The sequence below is a fragment of the Vulpes vulpes genome, chromosome 7 (genome assembly GCF_048418805.1).
Source record: "Vulpes vulpes isolate BD-2025 chromosome 7, VulVul3, whole genome shotgun sequence".
Taxonomy (NCBI): Eukaryota; Metazoa; Chordata; class Mammalia; order Carnivora; family Canidae; genus Vulpes; species Vulpes vulpes.
The window spans coordinates 30459580-30485706 of NC_132786.1; the positions used below are offsets into that span (position 1 = coordinate 30459580).

Sequence of the window (26127 nt, forward strand, 5' to 3'; positions counted from 1 at the left end):
GATCACATGGTTCTAGTCTTTTTCTTTTTTTAAGATTTTATTTATCTATTCATAGAGACAGAGACAGAGAGAGAGAGAGAGAGAGAGAGAGAGAGAGGGGCAGAGACACAGGCAGAGGGAGAAGCAGGCTCCATGCAGAGAGCCTGACATGGGACTCGATCCAGGGTCTCCAGGATCATGCCCTGGGCTGCAGGCGGCGCTAAACCGCTGCGCCACCGGGGCTGCCCCTGGTCTTTTCTTTTATTGATGTGATCCATCACGTTGATTGTTTTACGAATCTTGAACCACCTTTGTATCCCAAGGATAAATCTCACTTGATCATGGTGAATAATTCTCTCAATGTACTGTTAGATCCTATTGTTCTCTTAGTGAGAACTTTGCATCCATATTCATCAGGAATCTTCATCTGTAATTCTCCTTTATGGTGGGGCCTTTGTCTGGTTTTGGAATCAAGGTAATGCTGGCCTCATAGAATGAGTTTGGAAGTATTCCCTCCATTTATTATGTCCTTTGAAAAAGCTTTAGTAGAGTATGTAATATTTTTTCCTTAAATGTTTGGTAGAATTCTCCTGAGAAGCCATCTGGCCCTGGACTTTTGTGTCTTGGGTGGTTTTTGATGGCTGATTCAATTTTGTTGCTTGCTACTGGTCTGTTTAGGCTTTCTATTTCTTTCTGTTTCCATTTTGGTAACTTATAAGTTTCCAGGAATGCATCCATTTCTTCCAGATTGCCTAATTTGTTGGTATATAGTTGCTCATTATACATTCTTAAAGCCATTTGTATTTCCTTAGTGCTGGTCATGATCCCTCCTCTTTCATTCCTCATTTTATTAATTTTATTTTTTTTCTTTTTAATAAGTCTGGCTAGAGGTTTATCTACCTTATTAATTCAGCTCTAGTTTTGTTGATCTGTTCTACTATTCTTCTCATCGTTATTTCATTAAGTTCTGCTCTAAACTTTCTTATCTCTCTTCTATTTTGTTTAGGCTTTATTTGCTGTTCTTTCTCCAGATCCTTTAGGTGTAACGTTAGCTTGTGTATTTGCGATTTTTCTGATTTTTTGAGGGAGGTTTGTACTGAAATGTACTTCCCTCTTAGGATGGCCTTTGCTTTATCCCAAAGATTTTGAACAGTTGTGCTTTCATGATCATTAGTTTGCATGAATCTTTTTAATTCTTCTCTAATTTCTGGGTTGACCCATTCATTATTTATTAGGATAATCTTTAGCCTCCAACTGTTTGAGTTCCTTCCAAATTTCTTCTTGTAATTGAGTTCAAGTTTCAAAGCATTGTGGTCTGAATATATGCAGGGAATAATTCCTATATTGAGACCTCATTTGTGACCTAGTATGTGGTATATTCTAGAGAAAGTTCTAGTGCAATTGAGAAGAGTGTGTATTCTTTTGCATTAGGATGGAATGTTCTAAAAAAAAAAATTAATTAAAAAAAAAAAAAGGATGGAATGTTCTATATATATCCATGAATTTCATTTGGCGCAGTGTGTCATTCAAAGCCTTGTTTCTTGGTGATCTCCTTAGAAGATCTGTCCCTTCATGAGATTGGAGTGCTGAAGTCTCCTACTACTAATGTATTATTATCTATGTGTTTCTTTACTTTGGTTATTATTTGGTTGATATAATTGGCAGCTCCCACATGGTCTTCTTGTTGGATAGACCCTCTAAGTATGATACAATGCCCTTCTTCATGTCTTATTACAGTCTTTTGTTTAAAATCTAATTTATCTGATATAAGGGTTGCTACCCCATCTTTCTTTTGAGGTCTATTTGTATGGTAAATGATTCTCTACTCCCTCATTTTCAGCCTGAAGGTGTCCTTAGATCTAAAATAAGTCTCTTGTAGACAGCATATAGATGGGTCTTGCTTTCTTATCAAATCTGATGCCCTGTATCTTTGACGAGCATTTACCCCATTCACATTCAGGATAAATATTGAAAGATATGAATTTAGTATCATGGTATTATCTGTACAGTTGCCATTTCTGCAGATTGTCTCTTTCTTTGGGCTCTCTCTTCACTTACAAGATCCCTCTTAATAGTTCCTGCAGAGCTGGTTTGCTAGTCAGATATTTTTTCAGTCTCTGTCTCAGAACCTTTGTATCTCTCCTTATATTCTGAATGACATCCTTGCTAGATAAAGTATTCTTGGCTGCATGTTTTTCTCATTTAGTACCCTGAATATATCATGCTAGCCCTTTCTGGCCTGCCAGGTCTCTGTGGATAGGCCAGCTGTTAATCTGATATTTCTCCCCCTATGTGTAAAGAATCTCTTGTCTCAAGCTGTTTTCAGAATTTTCTCCTTACCTCAAATTTGCAAGCTTCACTATTATATGTTGGGGTGTCAATTTATTTCTGTTGATTTTGGAAGGGATCCTCTGTATCTCCTGGGTAGAATGCCTGTTTCCTTCCCCAGATTAGGGAATTTCTCAGCTATGATTTGTTCAAACATACCTTCTGGTTCTCTCTCACTCCATGAATCCCAATAATATAGATGTTTTGTTTTGTTTTTTTTTTCAAACTCACTTATTTCTCAGAGCCTCTCCTCATGGGATCTTTGTTCTTTTTCTCTCTTTTCCTCAGCTTCCTTCATCTCCGTCAACTTGTCTTCTATGTCACTTATTCTCTCTTCTGCCTCATTTACTCTAGCTGTTCAAGCATCCCATTTAGACTGCATCTCAGTTAGATTATTTTTAATTTTGGCCTGATTATATCTCAGTTCTGCACTAAGAGATTCTCTATAGTCTTTTATGCTTTTTTCAAGTCCAATTAGTAACTTAATAATTGTAATTCTGAATTCTATCTCTGACATTTTATTTAAGTCCATATCCAATAGAAATGTGGCAGAGAGTATTACTTCTCATTCTTTATTTTCAGTGAATTCTTCCTTCTAGTCATTTTGTCCAGTGCAGAATGGCTGTATAAGTGAGCAGAGTCAAAAATATCAGCCAAAACCCAAGGAAAATACACACTAGACAATTCTGAAGAGGCCAGGAACAAGAAAATAAAAGAAAAAAGAAAAAGGAAAAGAAAAAAAATTTAAAGAAGGAGGGAAATAATGGAGGAGAGAGAATACAATCTCAAAGAGTGGACCAAGATGGTGATTCATTTAGTTCTAAGTGTATTTTGTTCTGTAGGTTAGAAGATACTAAGTTCCAAAATTACTTTAAAAAAGCAAAACATATATATACATATATATATATACATATATATATATGTATTACACAAAAATAAAATTGAATGTGATTAAAGGAAGCCAAAAACGAAGAACATATCTATAAAATGCAATTGTAAAATATGAAAATCAACAAAGAAAAAACTTAAAAATGAATAGTTGATAAAATATCATAGTTAAGATGGGAAAAAAGAAAGGACATTGGGAAATTATAACCTGAAAGATAAATAAATCATAAGAAAAACAGCTCGAGTTTTATATACTAGTTTCCCCTAATCCTGGGATTTTCCAGTGCTGTTTGGTCAGTAACTTGCTGTTCCCCTGTTCTTCCAGCTGATCTGAGAGAGAGGCCTGCTGTGCCATCTGTGCCTGAGTGGAGATGCCCCGCCCTTTGCCAGGTGGCTGGGCTCAGTGTAAACAGTTTGGCCTGTGAGGCCTTTGTTCTTAAAAGCCACAGCTCTCTTGCCAGAAGCGGTCACTTTTCTATTTTAGAGTTCCAGCTATTCTTTCTTTACATCTCGGGTTGAATTCATAGGTGTTCAGGATGGTTTGAAAGTTATCTGGCTAAATTTGGGGGACCAGATGAAATAAGGACCCCTAGTCTTCTGCCATCTTGCCTCCAACCCTTACTGTTCTCTTAATATGGTGAATTACATTACACTGGCTTTCTAATTTTAAACCAACCTTTCATTCCTAGATCACCCTTCCCTTCCATGGCTATTTATTTATCTTTTACAATGCTAACTATATTTACTTGGATATGTTTTGTTTAAAATTGATGCATCTTTAATCAGAAATTGATCTGCAGTTTTCCTTTCTAGTAGTGCCTTTGTCAAGTCTTGGTATTAAAATTAGAGGAGTCACATGGAAAAACTTAGGAAATGCTTCTTTTTATGTTTTCGAGAGGAGTATGTGTAAGATAGCTATTCTTTTTTAAATATTTGGAAGATGTAATGGTTTGAATTATTTTCCCAACTCTTTACTTTTTTCTTAATTTATGATTATTCATCCATATTTTTTGCAATGTGACTTTTTAGTATCTCTTATTAGAGTGGAGTATATCACACACATCCATCCATTCAGTGATGTGGAGTTTGATACTATGACTTGTTTATTCAGTGCACTATAAGATGATGTGATTAAGCAAGTACTGCTCAGTTTGTCTTAGCTTTTTTGTTCCTGATGCATGCCATGAAAACAATATGCCCAAGTATTAACTTTGTGAGAAAGTTTTAAATGAGTTTCCAGATCTTTAATGGAAAACTTATTCATATTTTCAATTTTTCTCTATTCTATTTTGGGAAAGATGGAAAGATGTGTTTTTGGAAAAATACATATATTTAATCTAAATACTTAAATTTATTGATTTTAAGTTCTCACCAGTATTCTCTTTTCTTCTAATGTCCAAGAGATCAAAATTAAAAACTATGCAATTTTATTACCTGATATTGGTATTTTATAACTTTACTCCTTTTATTTTGAACTACTGGTTAATTTTTGTTTGTTTGTTTCCATGTGCTTCAACAGATAATGTTTACAAACACTTGTCTTAATGAAAGAAGATGTTAGGTGGAGGACACATTATACACTTTCAAATGAGTTAAGCATATGGCTATTCTCATATTTTTCTAAAACTATACATACACTTATATTTTAATGAAAAACGATGTTACTTGAAAGAGGATTTATACATAGTGTAGTTTAAGTTATATGCATTAATCTTTTCAAGAATCAGCATCTGTCTCTGCTCATTTTTATGTTATTTTTCTGTTTATTTTCCTTTTCATTTATTTCTGCTCATTCCTTAATTATTTCTTTTCATCCACTGTCTTTGAGTGCGATACTTTCTTCTTTTTCTATCTTTTTTGATAGAGATTATGATGAAAAAAATCCCCATTTGATTCAGGCAAGGTGCATTTCATTGTGATTAAAGGGATTGAAGTATAATCTTGCCTTGAGGGTAGCAATATGCCTAATTTTTGTAGAGCCTAAAACAGTCTGTCTTAACAATAGGATTAGGAAGGTGACTGTCCATACTTAATAGTGCTTCCTTTATTTTTAGAAATATTTTATTTACATTCAATTTAGTTAACATATGGTGTATTATTAACTTCAGGGGTAGAATTTAGCGATTCATTAGTTGTGTGTAACATTCAGTGCTCACTACAAGTGCCCTCCTTAATACTCATCACCCAATTACCCCATCCTCCACTCACCTCCCCTCTGTCAGTAACTGTCAGTTTGTTTCCTATAGTTAGGAGTCTCTTATGATTTGCCTCCCTCTTTGTTTTTATCTTATTTATAGTGCTTCTTTTATTTTTTTTAAATATTTATTTATTCAGAGGGATATTTATTCAGAGGGAGAGAGAGAGAGAGAGAGAGAGGCAGAGACACAGGCAGAGGGAGAAGCAGGCTCCATGCAGAGAGCCTGACGTGGGACTGGATCCAGGGTCTCCAGGATCACACCCCGGGCTGCAGGTGGCGCTAAACCACTGCACCACCGGGGCTGCCCTATAGTGCTTCTTTTAAAATTAATAATGTCCCCAATTCAGACATGTATTCCAACATTTGTTACACAAATATCACAGCATGCAACTTTGTACTGCAAGGATGAAGACAGAACTTGAAAAATAATCTGAGGTGCTCTATAAAATATTCTCTCCTTTTATATTCTATCCATCATGTGGTAAAAGAAATTTTTATATACTGACAGTGAAGGGAGAATATATAATTTTATAAAATGTTCTATTTGATTACTCCATAATCTGATCTCTAAATTTACTTTCTCAGATGAATTAAGACAGTAAAATGAATGAAAATTCTAAGGCTTTATCTTATTAATAGTAATTTTTTTCTGAGATAACTGTAACTATAAGCATGAATGATATCCCTTAAAAAATTAGCCCTCTTTGTATTTGGCAGTAAAATGTCATTAAGATATAAGTGCTCCTTTCCAATGCTCAAAACAAAAATCTCACAAATTATGTGCTTATTGATGCTTATGTGTGTATACACAAAAATCACTCCTTTAGTGTAGGTTGGGGAGGAGAGGTTGAGATATCAAGAAAACAAGTTTTATTGTTTATTATTATAAATACTAATAATAGTGAAAACCATAAAGAATATTATGAACAAATGTTTTGGTTTCAAATTAACAATTTTGAAGTTCTCCTAAGCAATGATCAAAACATGCAATGCACCAAAAGAAAAAAAAAAAAAACAATTCCAATGCACAATGGCTAATCACATTGTTCTACACTCACCTTACACTGGGTGATAACTTGCTGTTACTACTGCTTTCTTCTGACACAGACCTATTAAATTGACAAAATTTATTTTAAGTGTGGAAATTTAAAAATATTGAACCAAGTGACTATTTGAATGAAGAATATTTTTCAAAGAAATAGAGTGATTCATTAAATAAAATGTCTCCTTTCAACAAAAATAGATACATTTCAATAAAATAGATACTGTTCTTTTTTTTCCTTGAAGTAGACTAACATACAGTGAGTGTTATATTAATTTCATGGGGGAAATTTAATGATTCAAAAATTCTATACATTACTCAGTGCTCATCAAGGAAAGTATGCAGTATTTTATACCAATAATCCCCTTCATCTCTTTCACCTAAGCCCCCACACCCTCTCTGGTAACCAGTTTGTTCTCTGTATTTAAGATTCTGGTTTTTTGTTTCTTTTAAAAAGTTCTGTTTGTTCCTCTGTTTTGTTTCTTAAATTCCACATATGAGTGAAATCATATGGTATTTTTCTTTCTCTGATTGATTTATTTCACTTAGTATTATACCCTGTAGGCCCATTTATGTTATTGCAAATGGCAAGATTTCATTCTTTTTATGGTTGAGTAATATTCCATTGTGTATATATACCACATCTTTATCCATTCATCCATAGATGGATGTTTCATATTAGAAATGCCATCATCCACCTTGCTTTGTTGATTAACTCCTCTTATCTTCATTTTACATTTATTCAATTATTTATAGGCCCACATTTGTACAGACACATCCTCTGATTCTATGATATCCTTAACTTCTCAGGTCAAATTAAGCCAAAAACTTAAAGTAGCAGTCAAATATTTGTTAATTTTTCTACATTTTTCTATTTTTTCTTTCTTTCATAACACGTATTTGTATCTTTTCTTCCTACCAATTCCTGGAAGTTAAAACTAGAGGAAAATACCTCTGTGGAAAAATATAGTAAATTATGAATAAGGGGCTTAATAATTGTATCTAAATATTTATGTAACTGGTTACACATAATGTAGTGATTGCACTTACCAATTTAGTATAATAAAAAGTTCATGATATATTGGAAAGCTATTTTTATCTCCCATTTTGTAGAGTTGTATATAGAGAGAAAGCTTAAGAACATAGAGATTAAACTTGCTCAAGGTATCATAGTTTCTGCATGTAAGATTTAGGAAGTAAAACTAGGGTTTCTCAGGCTACATTTTTTTCCATTTCATTATGCTTCCTCCTATCTCCTAATGTGTGTTTTGAACTGCACATGTAATTTATAAATGACTTTATAAATTAGCAGCATCAATATTTAAGAAAATAAATATTTTGGAAGTAGGTTCATAAATACTATCTTCGGCTGAGAGAGCTGTTCTGATAAAGTTGTTTACCACTGGTCTGAGAATCTGTAGCTAAAAAATTTATCTTTTGAAAGTTCCCTTGAAGTTCGGTGTTACACATTCTCAGAAGCCTTTGGACAATGAAACTATTTAGATAGGGTTGGCAGACTAAGAGGCTGAATAAACTTCTGCTATACTCTTGTCAGCCATATCTCCTCTTCAAGTGATACTAGTGGTAAAATGAATGGTGTTAGTAATGAATAAAACTAGGGAAAAAAAGGGAGGGTATCAAACTGCTTTGAAATGTATCCCTCCACCTCTCCTCACATTATTCTATCTACAGTCTTAGATTATTCCTGATGAAACATGAGTACTTTTTCCTTGACTCATTAAATTTAGTAAGAGTAAACATACATATACCTCTCACTTTCAGTTTCCCCTCTGTAGCACAGCTCTCTTATTTTTTTATGCTTTATTAAGACAACAGCAGTGATGATGAGCACAGGTAGAGAAATGTAGAAAATGAGTTGAAATTGGTGTTTTGAAGGAGTGGTATTTCCTTCCCTCAAGTTGCTTTTACCTATAATGGAAAATAACCATTTCAAATTATGCTAAGAGATTTTATTAACCAAACAAAAATATGGAGAGAATATCATTACCAACATTATTCCCAAACACTAAATATTTCACTCACATATATTATGGATTATGAATGTAATAAAATATTAAATTGCCATGTAAAATAGACTGTTACTAGTATTCTACTGATGTCTATGAGTTTTCAACATTACATCATACAGTGATTTGATTGAAGATAATCTTTTATGAAGCACATGCTTAATACTTGCAAATATTTCTTCAGTTTCTTTCTGATATAGCTTATCCAAAATTCAAACATGTATATCATAGAGAGTATTGAGATTGTACCCACAAATGAGAATTAAACCTGGGAAGTGTGGCATTTAATTTCTTTTACATTACTTAAATATCTTTCTAAAAATTAAAAATTAGTAGTCACTAAATAATTAACTAAGTTCTTTAATCAAATATATAGCAAAAAATTGTTAAAATGGCTCTATAATTATTTTGTAGAATGCATGGCTCAGCCTGGCTTTGACACATTTCTGACCAACTAATATTAATATCATATTTTTCTCAGTTTATTTTTAAAAAATATTTACTTATTTATTTTAATGAGAGAAAGCACACATGCATGCCTGTGAGCAGGGGTGCAAAGGGAGAGAGACAGACTCTCCAGCAGATTCTCCACTGAGCAGGGAGCCAACATAGGGCTCAATCTCATGACCCTGAGATCACAACCTGAGCCAAAATCAGGTCTAATGCTTAACTGACTGAGCCCATCAGTTCTTATTCATTCTCAGCTGACATCTGTAGTCATTCCTGAGCATCTGATCTATGTGCCTCCTCTACTTCCACCTCTGTACATACCAGCCACCTATCTGGGTTTATAATGCATCAAGCTCTGCTTTCTCCACAATTGGCAAGCATTTTTTTAAATTGGTATAAAATACTGCTCTATCATTTCTCTGCCAGTTGAAACAATGGGGAAGCTGACAAATAAAGAAACCCCCCCCACCACCACCACCCAGTTATAGTCAGGCATGATCACAGCTCAATATCCTCCTCTTAGGACTGCCCCAGTGCTTCTCCCCCAGTTCCCATATCATTTTTCAAGTCAGTTCAAGCTAGGAGCAAAACTTTCTTTCCAGTCTAACTTTTTGCTTGTGAATGGGGTTCTCAATATCTCTGGGATGAGGATTACATAATATTTGTAATGATAAAGCCAGTAAATCAAATGAAGAGAGCATCCTCTCTGGCTAAATACTGCAGACTGAGTCTTGGCTACTTGCATAGTCTTGTGGATAATCAAGGATACTACATGGGTTATTTGAAAAGGAACGTAATATATGCCCAAGTGGTCTCAGAACATAAGTAGGATTTCTAGGAACCAGAAAAAATAGTCATACCCCTTTACCCTCTGTCTAGTTCTAACAGGCACTTCTAATAATAACTGAGAAAGAATATTTTCTTCATTTAATCACTATGGGTTTCCATTTTCTATTGGTTAAGACTAGTCCTTTTTTTTTTTCTTTTTGGTTAAGACTAGTCCTTAGTAATATGCCTTCAAGTTTCTTCTATTTCATTCTAAGGTATCTCAGGGAATTATCCAGGCACTTAATTATTCATGGTGTTTCACCTCCTCCCTTTGATTACCCCCAACTGTCTTAGCCTTTATGACTCAAGAGTTTAAAACTGTTAAATCAGATTCCCTGAAACATAGTTCTTACCCCTACCAAACTTTATAGGTGAACATCAGATACAGAAAAAAAGGTTTTTCTCCTGAAAGAGCCTGAATCCATCAGCTGAAGCTGCCCAGAAGTTTTCCTTCTTAGGACCTGGTTGGCTCAGTGGTTGAGCATCAGCCTTTGCCTCAGGTCTGGGGGTCCTGGGATCAAGTCCTGCATCAGACTCCCCACAGAAGCCTGCTTCTCCCTCTGCCTCTGTCTCTGCCTCTCTCCCTGTGTCTCTCATGAATACATAAATAAAATCTTTAAAAAAATAGTCAAACTTCTCATTATTCCTACTATATTTATATTCTCATTTTGAAAATTCTTGTATTTATGAATCTTAATAACATACAATAAGATATTGTAAGATAGCTTGTAAAATTTAAATACCAAGGAAAGACTTTTTAAAAAGAGGTAAACATCAATTGCTATTTCAAAGGACATATTATAAAATATTGTCATTATAAAATAGTTACATTTTTGCTCACTTATTGGTTATACTATAAAATGCTATCAATTGACACTGGTAACTAGCTCTATTGTTTTGCTTAAATAACAGCATTTATGTAACAAAAAATAAAAAATACGGAATATGTAATTTTAAATAAATATCTATTTTACACATATTTATGTGAAAATAATAATATATGTATAATTATATGTTACATGTTAAACTATTATTCTTTTTTTTTTTTTTTGGTCTGATAGAGTTTAATATGGCTCTGTAAAAGTTGGTCACCCTAGGTATGCCTTCCCCCTAGTATCCAAGCTTCACGTAAATCTGCCAGAGTTTCATTATTTATTTGTCCCAAAAGAAAAGGGGTGAAGGTGGACGGCCTCTGCTTCAAGGTTATTCTAGGTGGGTTCCAATATCTTCTAAAACCAAGGAATATCTCCCAGGTATTCCCAGTCCTATACAGGGCTGCTAAATCTCAAAATACCACTCGGGGACCCCAGGGGAGATATTCTACAGAGGATAGTACAAAAGATTAGACTGGAGTCCTTACAATGCAGTAAAAAGGAATGAAAAATATCCTGAAAAAATCTGATGGCATTAATATGACAATGACTACTAACAAACACTATTTTAAACCTGAAATGTGTGAGACCATCCAAAGTAATCAATCTAAATTAACTAGTCGAATTTTTTGCACCAGAATTTCTACTTTTAAATTGCCTAACACTGGGTAGACTTTTTGTTAGCAAACCATGTCAATGTTGATATAAAAAGTACAGAATGAACTTCTACTGTCTTAGATTTAAAAATCTTCCAAATGAAACAAAAACATATTTGTTGGTATCAGTTTCTTTGTAACCTAACTTGGAACCTATACTTTCATTTCTTCTCTCACATATTGTCTTGGATTAATGAAATTTGAAAGATACTAACCGGATTGAGCCTTGTGCCCATCATCTATACTTCCAAATTCTCCCTTCTTCTCCAGGCATGTAGGAGGAGCAAACCCCTGTTCACAGTGGCAATGATGTAAATTGTTGCAAACCTGGAGTAATCAAAAAATAGAACAAATAAAAATTTGTTCTATTTATGGACCAAAAACTACAGGCCAATGAATATTCTATACTTATTCAACAGAGAATTTATTTCAGAGAGTTCATCCAGTCCACAGAATTTAACTTAAACAGACAAATTCAATAAATTTTCATAAATTTTCTCTTGAAGTTGTCCATACTTTAGAGAGTATATTCAGCTTCTGCTGCCAAAGCAATTTTTTAAAAAAAATTCTAAAACTCTTACCATTGTCAGACCCAAATATTGGTCATTACCAGTAACATTCCACTAACTATCATTTAGTTGCTAGTTTCACAGAACAGTCCAAACTCTGATTAACAAGCAAGAACTAGAAGGAAAATTCTAATGGCTTTTGTTTACCAGTTTCTACCTTCCCTCTGTGAAAATAAGATCATTTTGGTTACGTTAAAATACATGGTGCACATAGTACATCCGCCCCATATGTTTACCAAACACTTTATACATCCAGAATCATCTTAAACATTTCTACTTTATTTTCTCTAATAAATAGTTTGGCAAAATTTCTTAAGAAAATAAGTTTGAAGTTATAAATTATTGACTGTTAAATGACATTAAGCAGTATGAAAATTATTTTAAAATTATTAAAATAAAAAAAATTTTTAAAAATTATTAAAAGAATTTTTAAAAATCTCTGAACTATTTCACTGAATTGTTCAAAGCATCTTGTTTAAAATGAAAATGAAAATTACTTACTCCATGGCTATTGCAATAAGAAGAATTGCACTGATGAGTATTTATCTGGTATTGAATTTCTACACAGGAAAAGTTGATACAATACTAAAAGCAAAAGGAAGTGAAAAATAGTCACACAGATTGTGGATGGATAATACATAAAAAAATTGAAGAAAATTTCAGAATTCACATTATCAAGAATTGCATAAAAATACAAAAAACAAAATAATGTAATAATTGAAACATTGAAATAAATGTGAAATAAGCTATGTGCCTTCAGACTGTAAAGATGTAACTATATGTGAGAAGTTAGAAATTTTGTTTCCTTACCATTTAGCACTAGAAGTCAACTTAAAAAGAGAACTATCTGGAAAAACATTTTGATTAGTCCTTTGAGTTAAAGAACTATCTAACAGGTTTTATCGATTGATAGGTTGAACAGGTTGAACAGGTTTTATCGATTTTAGGGGGGGATATCTCTATCTCCTGGATCTGAATGCCTGTTTCCCTTCCCAAGTTAGGGAAGTTCTCAGCTATAATTTGAGCATTATAAAAAATGCTCAAAAGCATTAAAAAAAAAAAGCATTAAAAAAAAAATAACCCAGGCTCCACCTGAGACATTTCTGGGGGCAGGGTCCACATGATTATTGTGAGCAGTTAAGGTTGAGAACTATGAAGTGGGCAGTTGAGGTCTTAAAGTTATGGGTATGAATAGCACAGGAAGATTGTTTACTATTCCATGTGAAAAAATTGATGAGAAAGAGAACAGGAAGGATAACAGATAATTATATTAGGTAATATGACAACAGGAGATTCCCAGTTATGAGGTGGCTAAAAGGCCCTCAAAGAAAATGAGTGTCTCATGTGTGAATTTATACTGTTCTAATTTATGGCATCAATTTTTGTGCTCTTTCCTAATTATCAAAAAATTTTTCAGTAAATTCAATACTTGGTGAAAGGATTTCATTTTTTGAGTGAATTATGTCTTTGGATCATAATAACAAGTAGGTATGCAAAAAGAAGAGAAGGACCCTGGGAAAAAAAGATATTTGAGCCAATCTCCTTTAGAATTTAAGGAGAGAGAGAGACCTCAGATCATATTTATGTTCCAAATGCTTCCAGATGAGCAAGATGTGATAGAAACTTTGGTTATTTTCATGGACTACTATCAAAATGTTTTATATAGAAATACATTTAAATTTAGCAAGCATACCTTGTGACTTTCGCTAAAAAAAAATGAATGTCAAAAAAGACAAATATCATATGCTTTTCACTCATATGTGGAATTTAAGAAACAAAACATACTAAGAAAAAAAAGAGACAAATAAAAAAGAAACAGGCTCAGAACAAATTGTTGATACCAGAGGTGAGGTAGGGGGATGGGGGAATATTCACTTGAAACTAAGGTAATACTGTATTCTAACTATAGCTGAATTAAAAATACAATACAAAAAAATTAAACGTTTAATAAATATGTTAATTTAACCTTCCATTGTATCTCTTGGAATTAATAGCTTGTAGGATTAATTAGAATATTAAGCTGTTATTAGATATATAATTAATTTAATAATAATCTAACTTCTAATAATCAAATTATTTTATGCTATTTTATGTTTTATTTTTTTTTTATTTTTTTTTTATTTTATGTTTTAATACTGTTTTTTTATTTTCAAATTTTATTTAAATTCTAGTTAGCTAACATACAGTGTAATATTGGTTTCTGTCGTGGAATTCAATGATTCATTACTTACAACACCCAGTGCTCATTATAACAAGTGCCCTCCTTTGGGGTGCCTTGGTGGTTCAGTCGGTTAAGTGTTCCATTCTTTATTTTGCCTTAGGTCATAATCTCAGAGTCCTGGGATCAATCCTCACCACAGGCTCAATGCTCAGCTGGGAGTCAGCTTGAGGACTTCTCTCCCTCTCCTTTTTTTTTTTTTTTTTTTTATGATAGTCACACACACACAGAGAGAGAGAGAGAGAGAGAGAGAGAGAGGCAGATACATAGGCAGAGGGAGAAGCAGGCTCCATGCACCTGGAGCCCGACGTGGGATTCGATCCCGGGTCTACAGGATCATGCCCTGGGCCAAAGGCAGGCGCCAAACCGCTGCGGCACCCAGGGATCCCTCTCCCTCTCCTTCTGCCCTTCCCCCAACTTGTGTGCATAAGCTCTCTCTCTCTCTCTAAAATAATCTTTTTAAAAAAAACAAAACACAAAAGAAATAAACAAAAACCCAACTGCCCTCCTAATTTCTATCACCCATTTAGCCAATTCCCACCCACCTCCATCCATCAGCCCTCAGTTTGTTCTCCATTTTTAAGGAGTCTTATGGTTTGTTTCCCTCTCTCTTTTTTCATTTTTCCCCTTCCATATGTCCATCTGTATTATTTCTTAAATTACATATGTAAGTTAAATAATATGGTATTTGTCTTTCTCTAAGAAAAAAGACTTATTTTACACAGCATAATACATTCTAGATCCATCCATGTCATTGCAAATGGTAAGATTTCATTCTTTTTTGATGGCTGAGTAATATTCTACTCTATATATCTACATCTTCTTTATCCACTCACCATTGATGGACATTTGGGCTCTTTCCATAGCTTGGCTATCATTGATAATGATGCTATAAATTTTAGGGTGCCTGTATCCCCTTGAATTCTATTTTTGTATTCTTTGGGTAAATACTCAGTACTGTGATTATGGGTAGTTCTATTTTTAACTTTTGAAGGAACTGCCATTCTGTTCTCTAGAGTGGCTGTACAAGTTTGCATTGTGGATGAGGGTTCCTTTTTCTCCACATCCTCCCCAACACTCGTCGTTTCTTGAATTTTCTTATTTTAGCCATTCTGACAGGTGTGAAGTGATATCTCATTGTGGTTTTGATTTGCATTTCCCTGATGATGAGTGATGTTGAGCATCTTTTTGTGTCTGGATGTCTTCTTTGGAAAAATTTCTGTTCATACCTTCTGCCCATTTTTTGTTGGATTTTTTTAGGTGTTGAGTTGTATAAATATATATTTTGGATACTAATCTTTCATCAAATATGTCATTTGCAAATATTGTCTCCCACTCTGTAGGTTGTCTTTTAGTTGGATGTTTCCTTCACTGTACAGAAGCTTTTTACTTTGATGTAGTTCCAACAGTTCACTTTTGCTTGTTTCCCAGATTTCAGGAAATATATCTATAAAGAAGTTGCTATGGCCAATGTCAAAGAAACTACTGCCTGTTCTCTCCTGTAGGATTTTAATGGTTTCCTGTTTCACATTTAGGTCCTTAATCCATTTTTAGTTTATTATGTGCATGGTGTAAGGAAGTGGTCCGGTTTCATTTTTTGCATGTAGCTGTCCAGTTTTCCCAAGACCATTTGTTGAAGAGACTTTTTCCCATTCCATACTCTTTCCTCCTTTGTTGAACATTATCATATAATTGTGGGATTATTTCTGGGCTTCTATAATGTTCCATTGATCTAGGTGTCTATTCTTGTGCTAGTACCATGCTCTTTTGATCAATACCACTTTGTTATATAACTTGTAGTTCGGAATTGTGCTACCTCCAGTTTTGTTTTTAATTTTCAAGATTGCTTGGGCTATTCAGGGTCTTTTGTGGCTTCCAAACACATTTTAGTACTGTTTCTTTCTAGTCTGTAAAAAATGCTGTTTTGTTAGTGATTGTATTAAAACCATAGATTGCTTAGGGTATTGTAGACATTTTAAAAGTATTTGTTCTTTCATTCCATGAACAGGGAATATCTTTCCAGTCCTTTCTGTCATGTCCAATTGCTTTCATCAGTGTTTAATAGTTTTCAGAATAAGGCTTTCATCTCTTTGTTGAAGGTTATTCCTAGGTATTTTATTGTTTTGGCTGCAAATGTAATGGGATTATTTTAATTTATTTTTCTGCTGCTTGATTATTAGTGTTTAGAAATGCAACAAATCTCTGTACCTTGATTTTGTATATTGGGAATATAATGAATGAATTTATCAGTTCTAGTAATTTTTGGGTGGAGTCTTTTAGGGTTTTTTTCTGTTTTAACACGTAATAATTTTTTTATTTTCCCTTTTTTAAATAATAAATTTATTTTTTATTGGTGTTCAATATGCCAACATACAGAATAACACCCAGTGCTCATCCCGTCAAGTGCCCCCATCAGTGCCCGTCACCCACTCACCCCCACCCGTTGCCCTCCTCCCCTTCCACCACCCCTATTTCGTTTCCCAGAGTTAGGAGACTTCATGTTCTGTCTCCCTTCCTGATATTTCCTACCCATTTCTTCTCCCTTCCCTTATATTCCCTTTCACTATTATTTATATTCCCCAAATGAATGAGACCATATAATGTTTTTCCTTGTCCGATTGACTTATTCCACTCAGCATAATACCCTCCAGTTCTATCCACGTTGAAGCAAATGGTGGGTATTTGTTATTTCTAATGGCTGAGTAATATTCCATTGTATACATAAACCACATCTTCTTTATCCATTCATCTTTTGATGGACACCGAGGCTCCTTCCACAGTTTGGCTATTGTGGACATTGCTGCTAGAAACATTGGGGTGCAGGTGTCCTGGCATTTCATTGCATCTGTATCTTTGGGGTAAATCCCCAACAGTGCAATTGCTGGGTTGTAGGGCAGGTCTATTTTTAACTCTTTGAGGAACCTCCACACATTTCCAGAGTGGCTGCACCATTTCACATTCCCACCAACAGTGTAAGAGGGTTCCCTTTTCTCCACATCCTCTCCAACATTTGTGGTTTCCCACCTTGTTAATTTTCCCCATTCTCACTGGTGTGAGGTGGTATCTCATTGTGGTTTTGATTTGTATTTCCCTGATGGCAAGTGATGCAGAGCATTTTCTCATGCGCATGTTGGCCATGTCTATGTCTTCCTCTGTGAGATTTCTCTTCATGTCTTTTGCCCATTTCATGATTGGATTGTTTGTTTCTTTGGTGTTGAGTTTAATAAGTTCTTTATAGATCTTGGAAACTAGCCCTTTATCTGGTACGTCATTTGCAAATATCTTCTCCCATTCTGTAGGTTGTCTTTGAGTTTTGTTGACTGTATCCTTTGCTGTGCAAAAGCTTCTTATCTTAATGAAGTCCCAATAGTTCATTTTTGCTTTTGTTTCTTTTGCCTTCGTGGATGTATCTTGCAAGAAGTTACTGTGGCTGAGTTCAAAAAGGGTGTTGCCTGTGTTCTCCTCTAGATTTTGAAGGAATCTTGTCTCACATTGAGATATTTCATCCATTTTGAGTTTATCTTTGTGCATGGTGAAAAGGGTAGTCTAGTTTCATTCTTCTGCATGTGGATGTCCAATTTTCCCAGCACCATTTATGGAAGAGGCTGTCTTTCTTCCATGGATAGTTTTTCCTCCTTTATCGAATATGGGTTTACCATAAAGATGAGTGTCCACTTCTGGATTCTCTATTCTGTTCCATTGATCTATGTGTCTGTTTTTGTGCCAGTACCACACTGTCTTGATGACCACAGCTTTGTAGTACAACCCGAAATCTGGCAGTGTGATGCCCCCAGATATGGTTTTCTTTTTTAAAATTCGCCTGGCTATTTGGGGTCTTTTCTGATTCCACACAAATCCTAAAATAATTTGTTCCAACTCTCTGAAGAAAGTCCATGGTATTTTGATAGGGATTGCATTAAACGTGTAAATGACCTGGGTAACATTGACATTTTCACAATATTAATTCTGCCAATCCATAAGCATGGAATATTTTTCCATCTCTTTGTGTCTTCCTCAATTTCTTTCAGGAGTGTTCTATAGTTTTTAGGGTATAGATCCTTTACCTCTTTGGTTAGGTTTATTCCTAGGTATCTTATGCTTTTGGGTGCAATTGTAAATGGGATTGACTCCTTAATTTCTCTTTCTTCAGTCTCAGTGTATAGAAATGCCACAGACTTCTGGGCATTGATTTTGTATCCTGCCACACTGCCAAATTGCTGTATGAGTTCTAGCAATCTTGGGGTGGAGGCTTTTGCATTTTCTATGTAAAGTATCATGTCATCAGGGAAGAGGGAGAGTTTGACTTCTTCTTTGCCAATTCGAATGCCTTTAATGTCTTTTTGTTGTCTGATTGCTGAGGCTAGGACTTCCACTACTATGTTGAATAGCAGTGGTGAGAGTGGACATCCCTGTATTGTTCCTGATCTTAGGGGAAAGGCTCCCAGTGCTTCCCCACTGAGAATGATATTTGCTGTGGGCTTTTCGTAGATGGCTTTTAAGATGTTGAGGAATGTTCCCTCTATCCCAACACTCTGAAGAGTTTTGATCAGGAATGGATGCTGTATTTTGTCAAATGCTTTCTCTGCATCTAATGAGAGTATCATATGGTTCTTGGTTTTTCTCTTGCTGATATGATGAATCACATTGATTGTTTTATGAGGGTTGAACCAGCCTTGTGTCCCAGGAATAAATCCTACTTGGTCATGGTGAATAATTTTATTAATGTACAGTTGGATCCTATTGGCTAGTATCTTGTTGAGAATTTTTGTATCCATGTTCATCAGGGATATTGGTCTGTAATTCTCCTTTTTGGTGGGGTCTTTGGTTTTGGAATTAAGGTGATGCTGGCCTCATAGAACGAATTTGGAAGTACTCCATCTCTTTCTATCTTTCCAAACAGCTTTAGTAGAATAGGTATGGTTTCTTCTTTAAACGTTTGATAGAATTCCCCTGGGAAGCCATCTGGCCCTGGACTTTTGTGTCTTAGGAGGTTTTTGATGGCTGCTTCAATTTCCTCCCTGGTTATTGGCTTGTTCAGGTTTTCTATTTCTTCCTGTTCCAGTTTTGGTAGTTTGTAGCTTTCCAGAAATGCGTTCATTTCTTCTAGATTGCCTAGTTTAATGGCATATAGCTGTTCATAATGTTTAAAATCGTTTGTATTTCCTTGGTGTTGGTAGTGATCTCTACTTTCTCATTCATGATTTTATTAATTTGAGTCTTCTCACTCTTCTTTTTAATAAGGCTGGCTAATGGTTTATCTATCTTATTAATTCTTTCAAAGAACCAACTCCTGGTTTTGTTGATCTGTTCCACAGTTCTTCTGGTCTCAATTTCGTTGTTTTGTTCGAATCTTTATTAACTCTCTTCTTCTGCTGGGTGTAGGATCTTTTTGCTGTTTTTTCTCTAGCTCCTTTAGGTGTAAGGTTAGCTTTTGTATTTGAGTTCTTTCCAGTTTTTGAATGGATGCTTGTATTGCGATGTATTTCCCCCTCAGGACTGCTTTTGCTGCATCCCAAAGATTTTGAACGGTTGTATCTTCATTCTCATTAGTTTCCAAGAATCTTTTAAATTCTTCCTTAATTTCCTGTTTGACCCTTTCATCTTTTAGCAGGATGGTCCTTAACCTCCACGTGTTTGAAGTCCTTACAAACTTCTTGTTGTGATTTAGTTCTAATTTCAAGGCATTATGGTCTGAGAACACACAGGGGATGATCCCAATCTTTTGATATCGGTTCAGACCCGATTTGTGACCCAGTATGTGGTCTATTCTGGAGAAAGCTCCATGTGCACTTGAGAAGAATGTGTATTCAGTTGAGTTTGGATGTAAAGTTCTGTAGATATCTGTGAAATCCATCTGGTCCAGTGTATCATATAAAGCTCTCATTTCTTTGGAGATGTTGTGTTTAGAAGACCTATCAAGTGTAGAAAGTGCTAGATTGAAGTCACCAATATAAGTGTTTTATTTTCTAAGTATGTCTTAACTTTGGTTATTAATTGATATATTTGGCAGCTCCCACATTCGGGGCATATACATTGATGATTGTTAAGTCCTCTTGTTGGATAGATCCTTTAAGTATGATATAGTGTCCCTCTTCATCTCTCACTACAGTCTTCGGGGTAAATTTTAATCTATCTGATATAAGGATGGCTACCCCTGCTTTCTTTTGAGGACCATTTGAATGGTAAATGGTTCTCCAACCTTTTATTTTCAGGCTGTAGGTGTCCTTCTGTCTAAAATGAGTCTCTTGTAGACAGCAAATAGATGGGTCCTGCTTTTTTATCCAGTCTGAAACCCTGTGCCTTTTGATGGGGTCATTAAGCCCGTTCACGTTCAGAGTTACTATTGAAAGATAGGAGTTTAGAGTCATCGTGATATCTATTCAGTCCTTGTTTTTGTGGATTGTTCCACTGGACTTCTTCTTAAAGGAGTCCCCCTTAAAATTTCTTGCAGAGCTGGTTTGGAGGTCACATATTCTTTCAGTTCCTGCCTGTCTTGGAAGATCTTTATCTCTCCTTCCATTCTGAATGAGAGCCTTGCTGGATAAAGTATTCTTGGTTGCATGTTTTTCTCATTTAGGACCCTGAATATATCCTGCCAGCCCTTTCTAGCCCACCAGGTCTCTGTGGAGAGGTCTGCTGTTACCCTAATATTCCTCCCCATAAAAGTCAGGTATTTCTTGTCTTTTGCTGCTTTAAGGATCTTCCCTTTATTTTTGGAATTTGCAAGCTTAACTATCAAATGTCGAGGTGTTGAATGGTTTTTATTGATTTTAGGGGGGGGATCTCTCTATTTCCTGGATCTAAATGCCTGTTTCCCTTCCCAGATTAGGAAAGTTTTCAGCTATGATTTGGTCAAATACATATTCTGGACCTCTGTCCCTTTCCGCGCCCTCGGGAATCCTAATTAAATGTAGGTTTTTCTTCCCCAGGCTGTCATTTATTTCCCTTATTCTATCCTCATGGTCTTTTGTTTGTCTCTTTTTTCCTCAGTTCCCCTCTTTGCCATCAACTTTTCTTCTATGTCACTTGTTCTTCCACCTCGTTAACCCTTGTCGTTAGGACTTCTAGTTTGGATTGCAACTCATTCAATTGATTTTTAATTTCTGCCTGATTAGATCTAAATTCTGCAGTCATGAAGTCTCTTGAGTCCTTTATGCTTTTTTCTAGAGCCACCAGTAGCTTTATAATAGTGCCTCTGAATTGGCTTTCTGACATTGAATTGTAATCCAGATTTTTAACTCTGTGGGAGGAGGATTGTTTCTGATTCTTTCTTTTGAGGTGAGGTTTTCCTTCTAGTCATTTTGCTCAGTGCAGAGTGGCCAAAAACAAGTTGTATTGGGAAAAGGAAAAAAAGAGAGGAGAGAAAGGAAAGAAAAGAGAAAAAGCAAAAAGAAAAAAAGCAAAAAAAAAAAAAAAAGAGAGAGAGAGAGAGAGAAGAAAAAGAAAGAAAGAAAAAAGCGTGGGGGAAGCAACAGAAATCAAAAAGAAAAAAAAAAATCCCAGGAGAGTATCTTCTGTTTCTGTATACTTTAAGTCCCTTGACTTCCCCTGGCACTTGTCCATCTAGCTGGTCTTCTGGGGGAGAGGCCTGTTGTGCTGATTTTCAGGTGTTAGCACTTGGGGGAGCTGCTCTGCCCCCTGCCTGGTGCAGGGCTCAGTGGGAGTTGTTTACCCCGTGAGACCCCAGGAGGAACAACCGCAGTGGCGGGGCCAGCTCTGGAGCCCTAGATTCAGCCCCCACAGTAACTCCGGGGCTCTCTGTCTGCAGGGCCTGGATGCTCCGGGGCGGGGCCGCTGATCTGCTCAGCTCGGGACAGGAGCTCCTTGCTGTCCTGGGCCCTCCCGGCCTCTGCCTGTCCCTGGGGGAGGCCTGATCCTGGGCTGTGTCCCGGCGCCCTGTGCTCCCGGGCCTTCGCTCCTGGATTCGAGCTCCCGGCTGGGCAGCCCCCTCTCTTCGCAGCCGCAGACCTAGCCCCTCCGAGCTGCTCCCAGGTCCAGCCATGCTGCAGCCCTTCAGGGAGCTCTGCGCACTCTCCCCGGGGCGCAAGCGTCTGTTAGTGTCCCGGAAGCCTGAGGGCATCCCCGCCTTTCTGGGATCCTGCCCGAGCTCCTTGCGAGCGCCTTTCCACCCGGGAAGGTTGGTGCAGCTCCTGCTCCTCCGGGACGGGGCTTTCCTGTCCTGGGGACACCCGCCCCAGTCTTAGCCCGGCTCCTCGCGGGGCCCCTCCCCCTTGGAGGCCTTTTGTGTCTTTATTTCTTTCCCCGTCTTCCTACCTTGAAAGAAGCGCCAACTCTTCTCACTGTAGCATTCCAGCTGGTCTCTCTTTAAATCTCAGGCCGAATTCGTAGATTTTCAGGATGATTTGAAGGTTATCTAGGTAATTTGGTGGGGACAGGTGACTTGGGGACCCTATTCTTCAGCCATCTTGCCCCTCCCTTCTTTTAGGGTTTTCTCTGTATAGTATCACACCATATGCAAATAGTCAAAAATTTTACTTCTTCCCTACCATTTTGGATGCTCTTTTGAAAATATATTTAAATTTATTTAAATTCAATTTGCCCACATATAATACCTAGTGTTCATCCCATCAAGTGCCCTTCTTAGTGCCTGTCAACCCAGTCATCCCATCCCACCACCTTCGTCCCCTTCTGCAACTCTTTTGTTTGATTCCCAGAGTTAGAGGAGTCTCTCATGGTTTGTCTTCCCTCTAATTTTTCCCCACTCTTGTTTCCCTCCTTTCCCTTACAGTCCCTTTCACTATTTCTGATATTCCCCATATGAGGGAAACCATATTATGATTGTCTTTCTCCAATTGACTTATTTCACTCAGCATAATATCCTCCAGTTCCATCCATGCCAAAGCAAATGGTAGGTATTTGTCCTTTCTGATAGTTGAGTAATATTCCATTGCATGTATATACCACATCTTCTTTATCTATTCATCTGTTGAAGGATATCGTGGCTCCTTCCATGGTTTGGCAATCGTGGACATTGCTGCTATAAAACATTGGGGCACAGGTGTCCTGTTGTTTCATGACATCTGTATCTTTGGGTAAATATGCAGGAGTGCAATTGCTAGGTCATAGGGTAGCTCCATTTTTAACTTCTTGAGGAACCTCCATACTGTTTTCTAGAGTGGCTGTACCAGCTTGCATTCCCACAACAGTGCAAGAGCGTTCCCCTTTCTCCACATTCCTGCCAACATTTGTTGTTTCCTGTCTTGTTAATTTTCGCCATTCTCACTGGTGTGAGGTGGCATCTCATTGTGGTTTTGGTTTGCATTTCCCTGATGGCAAGTGATGTGGAGCATTTTTTCATGTGCCAATGGCCATGTGTAGGTCTTCTTTGGAGAAATGTCTGTTCATGTCTTCTGCCAATTTCATGACTAGATTGTCCGTTTCTTGGGTGTTGAGTTTGATACATTCTTTACAGATCTTGGATACTAGCCTTTTATCTGATATGTCATTTGTGAATATCTTCTCCCATTCTGTAGGTTGTATTTTAATTTTGTTGACTGGCTGTTTCCTTCACTGTGCAGAGAAGCTTTTTATCTTGACGAAGTCCCAATAGTTCATTTTTGCTCTTGTTTCCCTTGCCTTCATAGATGTGTGTTGCAAGAAGTTTCTGTGGCCAAGTTCTTAAGAGGTTGTTGCCTGTGTTCTCCTCTAGGATTTTGACGGATTCTTGTCTCACATAATTTAGATCTTTCATACATTTTGAGTTTATCTTTGTGTATAGACTGAAACATCAACTCTTCTCTGAATTTCCAGACTGCTAGATTTTGAACTTGCCAACCCCCACTGTTAAATGAACTAATTCCTTGAAATAAACCACTCATTCTGTCCCTGTAAAAATACACACACATAAACACAAATACACACACACACACACACACACACACACACTATTGTTTCTGTTTCTCTGGAGAACCCTACTAAAGTATCCATAGACATAAAATCTTGACCTAAGTCTCACAGCTTATTCAAAAATTTACTCAAAATAAATGATGTTTAGAAAAACACATGGCACAGGGTACATGAGTGGCTGAGTAAGTTAAGCATCTGCCTTTTGCTCAGGTCATGATCATAGGGTCCTGGGATCTAGCCCTGTGTTGGGCTCCCTGCTCAGCAGGGAGTCTGCTTCTCCCTCTGCCTCTCCCCCTGCTTGTGTGCACTTTCTCTCTCTCTCTCTCTCTCTCTCTCTCTCTCTCTCTCTCTGACAAATAAATAAAATCTTTTTTTAAAAAAGAAAAACACATGGCAGAAAATTTGGGCTATCTAGGACTAGGCAAAGAGCTCTTTGAGTTGACTTTAAAATGCTTACTCTGTGAAAGCCCATGTGAAGAGGATGAAACTTAAACTACAGATTAAAAGAAAATATTTACAAACCACTTAACTGACAAAAAAATTAGTATCCAGTGTAAAATATCAAAACTTGACAATAAAAAAAATACAACTAGAAAATCCAAAAAGAACTTTAGGAGACATTTTACTGACAAAAACATATAAATGGCACATAAACACACAAAAAGATATACATCATTAACTATTAAGGAAATGAAATTAAAATTACAATGAGATATCACTATCCACCTATTAGAATGGCTAAAATAAAAAACTGATAACACCAAATGCTGGTGAAGATGCAGAGAAACTGGATCTTTTATACATTGCTGATGGGGATGTAAAGTTGTACAGCCACTCTGGAAAATAGATTTGCAATTCCTTATGAAATTAAATATATATTGGCCACATGGTTCAGCAACTGCATTCCAGGGAAATGAAAACATGTCCACACAAAAACTTACACACAAATGTCAATAGCAACTTATTTGTAGTAGCTGAAAACTGAAAACAACCCAAATACTTTTTTAAAGATTATTTATTTCAGAGAGAGAGAGAGAGAGAGAGAGAAAGTACATCTGCAAGTCGGAGGTGGGGTAGAGGGAGTGGGGAAGAGAATCCTCTAAGCAGAACAAAATCAAGAGTTGGGAAGTTAACCAACTGAACCACCCAGGAGCTCCCCAAATACTCTTTATGGTTAAGAATGAATGGTTAGGCAAACTGTGGTATAACTATACAATGGAATATTATTCTGCACTAAATATGAACAAATTATGACACATGCAGCCTTCTTGATAGATCCCAAGGATATTATGCTGGGTGACAAAACTAATCTCTACAGGTTACTACATGATTCTATTATTATAACACTTTCCAAATGATGGAATTATAAAGATGGAGACCTGATTAGAACATGGGATCAGGTATACAGGGGAAAGATATGACTGCAAAGTGAAGCCATGACAGAGTTCCATTTTGGTGATGGAACGGTTCTCTGTATACTGATTGTGATAATGGTCCCATGAATATACACGTTATAGAATTGCACAGAACTACACATACACATAAACACATTCATGTGAAAAGAGATGAAATTTAAATAAGGTTTCAATCAATTTCCTATTTTTTTATATTGCATAGGTTAAAGATATTAAGACAATCTGGGTGTAGGATAGACAGGACCTCTCTAACCTACTTTCCATTAAAGTATAATTATTTCAAAATTAAAAGTTTAATTAAAGAAAAAAAGATCACCAATAACTATGGCTAATTCTGGGTAAGTAGATTCCTTCTTTATATTTTTCTCCATTTCCAAAGGTATTCAAAGATATATTACCTTTAAAATTTATATTTCTATTAACTTTGTAATGTTAAGACAATGGAAAAAATGTTACAAACACCAAAAAATACTGGAAATAAGTGTTCTGAAATGTAAAGAGAACTTATTTCTAGGTGATAGTACTATAAATGATTTTTTCCTCTTATTATTCCTTTTCTGTATTTTCAAGTCATTTTTGATGTATATAAATTATTTAATAGAAAAATCATGTTAATTTTAATCAATCAAGTAAAGTTCAGCCAGAAAACATAAAAGAATAAGGAGTCACTGGAACTAATGTAAATTAATTCCCATGAAATGTGTTAAGCAAAAAGAAGTGCAAAAGTACTTATAGAACTTGTTTAAAAAAGGAGATATAAAAAAATGTACATATCTGCACCATTATGCAAA

General features: G+C 36.0%; 1 protein-coding gene across 1 annotated transcript in view; it reads right to left on the reverse strand.

Annotated features, from left to right (window-relative positions):
- LOC112916315 (disintegrin and metalloproteinase domain-containing protein 5-like) overlaps positions 1-26127 on the reverse strand; it is a 135207-nt gene that overhangs the window by 7327 nt on the left and 101753 nt on the right. The window contains exons 19-21 of the mRNA XM_072762691.1: positions 11483-11594; positions 8204-8363; positions 6451-6501 (exon numbers count right to left, since the gene is read on the reverse strand). Of these exons, the coding sequence (XP_072618792.1) occupies positions 6451-6501; positions 8204-8363; positions 11483-11594 (323 nt within the window). The remainder of the gene's footprint in view (positions 1-6450; positions 6502-8203; positions 8364-11482; positions 11595-26127) is intronic.